The sequence below is a fragment of the Gastrolobium bilobum genome, unplaced genomic scaffold, assembly GCF_033153095.1.
Source record: "Gastrolobium bilobum isolate Gb01-03AN ecotype WA unplaced genomic scaffold, APGP_CSIRO_Gbil_v1 utg96653, whole genome shotgun sequence".
In the NCBI taxonomy this organism is placed as follows: Eukaryota; Viridiplantae; Streptophyta; class Magnoliopsida; order Fabales; family Fabaceae; genus Gastrolobium; species Gastrolobium bilobum.
In genome coordinates, this window is record NW_026899564.1 from 1 (window position 1) to 9,403 (window position 9,403).

At 37.8% G+C, this 9,403-nt stretch overlaps 2 protein-coding genes across 2 annotated transcripts; one reads left to right on the forward strand and one right to left on the reverse strand.

The window, feature by feature from the left end:
• Positions 1-525: 525 nt before the first annotated feature.
• On the reverse strand, positions 526-1,530 carry LOC133291560 (ubiquitin C-terminal hydrolase 12-like; the record flags this gene model as incomplete). The annotated part of the gene is made up of 3 exons (XM_061489836.1): positions 1,469-1,530; positions 840-1,006; positions 526-675 (listed from the first exon to the last, which is right to left on the reverse strand). Coding segments are annotated over exons 1-3 (379 nt in total), but the record flags the coding sequence as incomplete, so codon positions are not given.
• A 1,205-nt stretch (positions 1,531-2,735) lies between these two features.
• On the forward strand, positions 2,736-3,366 carry LOC133291559 (uncharacterized). Its single transcript, XM_061489835.1, has 2 exons — positions 2,736-2,831; positions 2,924-3,366. The coding sequence occupies exons 1-2, from the start codon at positions 2,813-2,815 to the stop codon at positions 3,271-3,273; spliced, it is 369 nt and encodes a 122-aa protein (XP_061345819.1). The 5' UTR covers positions 2,736-2,812; the 3' UTR covers positions 3,274-3,366.
• Positions 3,367-9,403: the final 6,037 nt, after the last annotated feature.

Genomic DNA, 9,403 nt, shown 5'->3' on the forward strand with positions numbered 1-9,403 from the left:
GCAAATTGTGTATTGTTGTCAGTATTTCTAATTCACTCCAGTAAATAATGTACATGACACCAGAATCTCTTGTGTAAATAATGATTTACTGTACTTTAAATGAAATGTACAATTTAAAGACTAAGAAGAGAGCCATATCTTTTTCCATGTTAGATGTAGAAGACTTATGATGCCAGTGAACATTTAGAATATACATATAAACATAGGGGAAAGTTATATTTACAAACTTTTTGTTTACAAACTCTTACAAACTACACTATGTACTTTCGGAAGTATACTAAGTTACGCTATGTATTTCCGGAAGTATATAGTGTAATTTGCAAAATTTGTAAAAAAAGTTTATAAACGGATCTTTCCCCATAAACATATATTGAAACCTATTACACCCATAGAATTTATTGAAATCAGGAGAACTTTTGCTCATTCTCGTTGATTCTTCGACCGACCTGAATCTCCACTAAATGCGCTTCACTGTGAGTACATTCGTCCATAACATAGACCTAAAGTTTAAGCAATCTTAGAAACATGCATCAACCACTCCAAGAACTGTAACCTCCGCTTCTACCAAGCAAATGTCTTTCACCAGATATCCCATGTTTTGACTGGTGAAATTACTGATTGAAATGAATCTGGATGCACCATTTTCATTGTTTGAGGCACTAAACCAGTAGTTACCTGCAAGTAGGGGAAAATAAAATAAAGAACTGTTGGGTTATTGAATTGAAGATGTGCTTTTGTTTGCTTAGACTGGCGAAGAATGTTGCCCGGAATGTTAATAATTCATTCAACTAGCATTTCTCTTGAGGAATTGCACCTAATAAAAGTGTACCAAACTCTACCTTTTCCAAAATAATGCTTAGCTTGCTTTTGATCAATGATGCGTAATACTGTCTGTGCATATACTTTAGAACCTGGAGGAAGGGCTGTTGGGTTAGCTAAGGCTAGGTAAAGTAAAAGATAACTGCCCAATTCAGCACCTTTTCCCTTGGGATATAGTTTTACCTTCCTGCAAAAACAGTCTAACGACCAATCAGTAAATTGTTAAGTTGTCTGCTGTAGGTTAGGTTAAAGCAAAAATCCTTTGTTTGAATTAGTATCAGAGTAAATACCTTTTTGGATCCTAAACAAAAAAACACGGAACTCATTTTAATCCTTTAGAAAAAAAAGTACTCGTATTAATCCTTGAATTTTAGAGAAACCATAATTTCAGAAGAATCACAAGTTGGTTTTTTCCCCTAAGGTATTAAAATGGGTTTCGAGTTTTTTGTTGAGGACCCAAAAATGCATTTACTCTTAATCTTATTAATTTTTTTTGCCACAATGTATATTAATTTATCTTTTTTGTGGTATGGATTCTTCATCTTCACCTAAATGAAAGAGTTGAAAAAAAGAAGAAAAAAAACATGGAGAATCACATTGGAGTGCATCCATCAAGTTTAGAAACAAAATAGGGTTTAATTATTTTTACCACTCATAGTTTCCAGTATTGAATGGCTTAGAGTCACAACATTCTGAATCCAATTTAGGCATAATCTTGCACTAATTCGTCTTGTTTGTGATCATCATTCGCGGACCTTGCAACCTCTCTGCCTTCTACCGATTGAAATCGATCAAAGGTGCATTTTTTTTTCAGTTTTTTCAATTATGTTATGATTTCTGTTCTGATTCATTGTATTTTCGTTTATATCATTTGATTCTGTCCGAATTATTTTATCAATTTGTATGTCATACGCTTACCCTAACCCTAACCCTAACCCTGAATCTAACCCTAACCCTAACCCTAACCCTAACATGTATCTAATTTCTGATTTTGGTTATTTTTTCAGTTTAATAGTGTGACACAATGACCTCTCGACGCGTTTCAAAGCTGCCAGTGACCCATTCCGAGAGAAGAACCAAGAGTCGTCACGATGGGTCGTCATCCTCTCAGCCCCAGGCTGCTTCGAGTCAGGCTCCGGACTTGACGTTCGGATATTTGTTTGAGGATGACATTCCTTCACACGAGAAGTTCGTGAAGTTTTTCATGACCCGGAAGATCTGCGAACCGAAATCACTGGATTCGGCATTCTTCAACCTAGAGCGTTTTGACATTGTGCCGCTTCTTGAGCAGACACATTTACTTCACCTGGCGGAGATGCGGTGCCCATACTCGGAGGTTATGGTAAGAGCCTTCTACCAGAACCTTGGCTACTCGCAAGGCGAGCTGACTTCCCGTGTCTGCGGGATTGATATCATCATGACTGCTCCTATCTGGACGGAGCTACTGGGGTTCGATTTTGATGGTGTCACAGGAGCAGCACTATATGATGGAGACAGCCATCATATATTTGGTGATTATAACCGGGAGACCATTGTTACAGAGACTAGGAGGGCAGACGCTGAGCCCGGTCATTTTGCTCATTATCCTGTTAGCAACTTGTCAGTTTCTGCTCGCATTCTTCATTATGTGGTGACACATATTATTTTCCAGCGCCCGCATAATCACTCAAAGGTGCTGGAAGGGGACTTTGTCATCCTGTGGGCCCTCCTTCACAGTCAGCAGGTGAACTGGAGGCATTACATATGCATACTGATGTGGAAGGCAGCCAAGTCAAAGAAGGCTGAATTGCCTTTTGCATTTCTGGTGCAGAAGATTCTGCATAGATTTGGAGTGCCTATGGCAACAGAGACCTTGAAGACCGCCAGAGGCTGGAATGCTATATTTGGTGAGAGGCTCCTGAAGCAGTGTGGGATCCTACCGAACAGAGCGGGTATCTGGACGTGGAAGAAGGCACCAGAACCACCTGAGATCCCATTCCACCACGATGCTGAGATGGAGGATGCACCTGCAGGTGATGTGTTGGTCTTTATGAGTTTATGCAATTTTGTGTTGTTTAATTTTTAATGTGGTATTGAAGTTTGTTTTTCATGGTTTATGATGTAGGCCTTGATGATGATGACGATGATGATGGCGTTGCTGAGGTTGATGTCAGACCGACACGTCCCACCCGCAGTCGGCGACCACCAGCTCCTCCTGAGGGTGGATGGACACTTGATCATGTCATGGCATCCTTATATGATCTGACTACTGACTTTAGAGGATATAGACAGAGCACGAGCAAGTGGCGAAACCAGATGGACACAAGGGTTGCACGGTTGGACACAAGGGTTTCACGCTTGGAGGGTTTAATTGGCGAGGGTGCCCATACTCAGGAGGAGGAGGAGGAGGATGATGACAATGGGGATGACACACAATCGGATGAAGAGAATGGGGAGGACACGGCATCGGATTAGTGTGTCCATAGGGTTTCATATCATTGATTTAGTTTGATGTAATGTAGTCATTTTGGTACATTTAGGAACTTTACCTACATTGCATGGATGTTTTTGTACTGGATGTTCAAAATTTGAATGAATGAAATTTTCGTTTTGCGCACGTTCAGACTTGTTGGTTCTATGCATTAGTATGGGACCTTGCATTAATATTGTCATAATTAATTTGGAAATCAATTCAACCCAAAGTACTTTAATATTCATGTTCAACTTTGATTGGCGCACATCTTGATTACTGCATCCTATTTCTACGAAATCAATCCACCCCCAAGTCATACCGTATGTAGGTATTGCACAACAATTACCAAAATGCAACAAAAATTGCCAAAACAGCATCTGCAACAGCATCTGCAACTGGTCTACCCGGGTACCACGAACTAGTCTACCCGGGTAGGATGTACTCGGGTATATCATTACGAGTTACCCGGGTAGACCAGTTGCAGATGCAGCAGCAGGTGCTGTTCAATCCATTTTGTTAGCATCTTGGTAATTGATGTGTAATACAATAACCTTAACTGACTCGGGGAAGGGGTAAATGGGTATGGTAGACATTCGGATTGCACAATACGGAACGAGTGACTCGCTAAACTTAACGGATACATTTCAACAATACATTTCAACAACACAAGAATACAGTTCAACAATACATTTCAACAACACAATACATAACTAATACAAGATAAAGTTTAGGGTACAAGGAAACAAAACAATACGTAAAGTGATTGTCATTACAAAACAAAGTACTACACAAAAACAATACGTAATCATGCTTGTCTTAGTCTCAATGGACATGTACGAATGTTATGTCCAACTTGCTTGCAATGCTTACATCTGCTCTGACTGCTAGAGGGTTGAGACTCAACCCAATCCATCTCATTCTGAATCCTTGAAGACTTTGGTCTTCCTTTTGCACGTACCAACTGAGCATCCGGAATTACAGTAGGCCCAACAACGGATGGAATCAACAATTCATTGCCAATAGGAAACCAGTGTGCAGCATATACTTTAGCAATGGTTGGAATTTTGAAAACATGATCCACATAATCATAATGGTTTAGCTTGGCTACCTTGCAAACTGCTAATACATGACTGCAGGGATACCTCCTTGCTGTAAACCTACCACACTGACATGTACGATTGATTAAGTCCACTCTCATGATGTCACCGACCTCGTGTGTAGATTGATTGTAGGCATCCTCAACCTCAAACAATAACAGCTCACTATCATATATCCTCACACGATAAGTGCCAGCCAATTCATCATTTTTTTGCAACGCTGCCTCAACCTTCTTTGAAATTATCCAACCTTGTGAGATATCTTTTTCAATCCCTTCACGTCTCTTGACGAAATACTCAACGAGTCTACTGAATGTCATCTTGACCAATGCAGATATAGGCAGATTTCGTGCTCCACGAAGCACCTTATTCACACACTCAGATAGGTTAGTTGTCATATGACCAAACCTACGTCCTGTCTCATCATACGACCTGCACCATTGCTCTTTCGGAATCGCATCCAACCATGAAGCAACTTCAGGATTGTTCTCGATAAATTCCTTGTACCTAATGTCGAAATTTATCTTTGAACATGTGTACCCTGCAAAAAACCATGACATATGCATTGGTTAGTGAATTTCATCAACGTTTTCTTCAAATGGTTGAAAATGTGAGTAATTATACCGTACATTACCTAATTTCATCAACGTTTTCTTCAATTCCACATTCCTAAAACGGGTATTGAAGTTGCTTCCGATGTGACGTAGACAAAATACATGATAAGCATATGGAGGCTGCCACCCTCCGTGGTCTTTCACCGCCCTTATGATGCTTCGATGACGATCGGATATTAGACAAATACCATGCCTATGTGTGACATGAAAACGTAAAAGGCTAAGAAACCAGGACCAATCATCCAACCTCTCACCTGGAGGAACAACAACAAAGTCAATAGGGATGAGCTCAGAAATTATTTACAGTATGAAGTGGCAAAGAAGGGTCACATGCTTTCACATACCCCAAAGCAAAATTATTTACTCACCTGGAGGAACAACAGCAAAGGCAATAGGGAGCAGAAATCCATCTCCATCCTGAGATGTTGCAATCAATAGAGTACCTCTGTACTTCCCATACAGATGAGTGCCGTCAATTTGAATTATAGGCTTGCAGTGTTTGAATGCTTCAATGCATTGGTGAAATGTCCAAAAAACCCTTTGAAATACGGCCCTGTCTGTATAAACCCGACGTTCATCAAAACATTGATTTGTATCAAGTTTGAACACAGAACCCACATTCACCTCCGTCATATACTTCAGCCAATTTGGCAAGAATGCGTACGATTTCTCCCAGTCACCAAACAACTTAACGATGGCCTTCATTTTTGCCTTCCAGGCCTTCCTGTACGTTATGTTGTATCCATATGTTCCCTGTATCCTCTCCTGTATCAGAGCTGGTCTTGTGGATGGATCTTCCTTTAACATATCTGGAAAAAAAAATTAACTTTACCATATTCTCAATTAATCTGAATCATTAAATAAACAGTAGAATACATACTCATTATAGCCGCACAAATGACATTTGAATCCAACTGTCTATGATCCTGTGCTAGGCCTTGATTTAGGCATGTGTGACCTTGACCCCATTTACGGACCACCCAGTTAGCTCCCTTCTTCGGCTTAATTGCCCTCATATACCAGGGACAACCGTCAGCATGGTTTTTACACTTCATAACAAATCTTGACTCGTCGCTTTTTTCAACTATGGCTGTCCTGCGCCCCTTCATACAATGTATCTTCACAGCATGTTGCAATTCTGGTTTGGACCCAAATTCTTGTTGCACAAATAACGGATCTCCTAACTTCCAACCTCCGTGCAAGTCATCATCGCCATATAGGATCTCCAACTCGTCATTAGGGTGCGCCCAGTTAATGAATGAATAATGTTGGCTTTCATTCCAGAATGGCTCCTCAGACCCTGCATCTAAAGATCATGTCAAATTTAATAACTTACCACAAATAATAAATTGTCTAAAGCAAATATTCAAATTTAATAACTTACCACTACTGACTGGGTCGACATGAAGTGGTGACAAGGCTGGGGTACCGAGACTTACGGCGCTCATGTCAGCCTCAAAATTACCGTCCACGTCAGTGTCTGACGAATCACCTTCTGGAATAGCACTTTCAGGTTCTCCCTCATCTTCGCTGTCCACATAGTCCTCGTCTTCATCCTCTTCATCCTCATCCCATGCTACCTGAGGAGGTGCAGAAGATCGTACAACTGTATCTTCTTGACCGGTACAGTGTGCAGTAGTGGTTGTATGCACCGGTAAAGATGAAGATTGTCCAACATCAACTTCAACATATATCTCAATATATTTTAATACTTTCCATTCAACAAACGCATCTGTTACGAACTCCACATCTTCATCATCATTTATATCGTTTCCAATGTAGTATATTGTATCCATATCCACTACAGTCTCTAACCTGGCTATCATGCGGTGGATGGAATGTATGCCTTCTGACCCCATTTTTTGAAGAATTCTCTCCTTCAGTTCATTGCATGTAGTGCCCATTTTGATTTTCATCGTTTTTGTTTTTCCTTCAAATCGGACACCGTTCGGACCTTCAAAATGCCTCCCATTGTAGTAAACAACTATAGGAACCATGTTTGGACTTGAACTCATCTTTCACACAAAAATTAGATCTAGGTTTTGGGTTTGGAGGTTGGTTCGGATTTTTTAGCACAAAATGGGAGTGTGGAGATGTAATCTCAATGTCCCACCAAGATTCAGCTTTCTGAAATGATGAGATGAAATATGTGTGATGTTTCGGATTAGAGAGGGTAAGAGAGAAAGATTTGGGGTTTCAAAAACCCTATACCTCGCAACAATGGCCGAAACCCATACATATTGGGGTTTCTGGACGCGATTTACCCGGGTACACTGCTCCGTACCCGGGTAAATAATTCAAACATTTTCCCAGATTCAAGAACTCTACCCGGGTACACCCCTACATACGCGGGTAGATAAAAAGTTTCAAAATTTACCCGGGTAAGTAATGGTGTACCCGGGTAGGCTTCGTGGTCAACGGTCAAACAGGGGCAGATTGGTGTTATGTTTGTTGGGGAGGGTAAATTTTCGAAATAGTTTTGAATGAGGGGCAATTTGGCAATTAATTATTAATTAAGGGACATAAGGGTCAAAAAGCCCCGGATACACACAAAAATCGCACATGTAGACCGTACTTACATTATATATGTATGTTTCTCATTACAGGTTTTACCATTGTGTAGGTACAGTTTGTGTTCATGAAATTTGGTTCCATTTATGAGATCTGGAATTTTATATTCATTCCTGTGATCATTGAATTGACTGAATAGCATGCATATTAATTAGTTTTCATGAATTCTATTAAGTATGATTCAATTTTCAATTAAATTGAAAATTGTTGTAGGGGTGTCAGGTGACTAGTATTTTTAAATGATTAAATAATGTTCTATATTAACAATTCCGCCGCCTTTTTTTATTTCCCGTTACTTCAAAACACATCTCTTGTAAAAGTACTATTTTAATAACATTTTTTTGGTTCGGTATATATATAATATGGGAAAAGTGTTTATCCTTTGAAATGACACAACTTATATTCTTTCACTCTCACAAAGAAGATGAGACTCACATCTTTATTTTTTTTGTCAACTTTCACTCCTCCTTTATCTATCTATTTCTCTCTCTTAAAATGACACAACTCTACCTCTTTTAAAATGACACACACTTTATCCATATAATATATTTGTTTGAAGTGGACATGATAAAGATTGTAATTGAAAGTTGAAACATCGCAATTTAAGATCTTAACCATGCAATTTCACATATGAAGTTTGAAAGCCACGTGCAAACTTTGGGTCTGAGTGTGTGTTATTTTAAAGGAGATAAGTTGTGTCCTTTTAAATTTTTACTCTATATACTCCTGATAGTATAAAGTTATAATATGAAAAGTTACTTTTCACGTCAGCTGATGTGATTGAGAAGAGAGGAAAAAAATAATTTTTTTATTGTAATTATATATTACCGGAAGTATATAGAATAAAAAATTTTAAAAAAAAACAATTTATATCCTTTTAAATTACAAACACTTTTCCCATACTTTAACGGACCGATTCTCAAACGCATAGAACAAAAACAAATATATGAAAGTCTATGCTTAGAATAAAGAGTGAGGAAAATATAGCACCAAAAGTTCCAGACTGATTGATAAATTAGTGAATCTGAACTCTGTAAATGTAGAATAGAGTGAGCAAAAATAAATTATATGCATGGAATATATTCTTAATAAACTGCTATTGGTTAGCATATCCATGATTTTATGTTCAGAATATATATGCATTGACTTTAACGTGGATATTTCCCCAACATATTGACTAATCCTACGGACTTATTGTGAATACTTCAATATTTTATAATATCCAAAAAAAAAAATACTTCAATATTTTATCTCTTATCCATTACATGTAAGCATGACTTATTTTTTTTTAAAATTAATCCAAACACACTTTTATACTTTTAGTATAAGGTTGATTGTATTTCATATCGATTTCCTAGGTGGCTCGGTCAATCAATATTCATTAAATGAAATTCATATCGGTCAAATGTGCACTGATTGTGATTAATTAGAAAAATAAATTTGTGAAATTGCCATAAGTATAATTTGATCTAATGATATTGGAAAAAAAAACATACATATGACCCAAAAAAAAAACATACCATTAGATCAAATTATACTTATGGAAATTTCAGAAATTTATTTTTCTAATTAATCACAATCAATGCACATTTGACCGATATGAATTGCATTTAAAGAATATTAAATAAAGGGTTCAGTGCTTGTCATTTTAAGAGAGATAGACACAGAAAATAGAAATTATAGGAGAGAAAAAGTGTGTTGTTTTTTTAATTTAAATTTTAAATAAAAAAATATTTTTTATCTATTTCTTCTAAAATGACATAACTTTATATCATTTAAAATAAATCACAAAACATTGATTGACCGAGATTCATAGTGCCTCTAGGAAATCGATCTGATCTAGTTTTTCG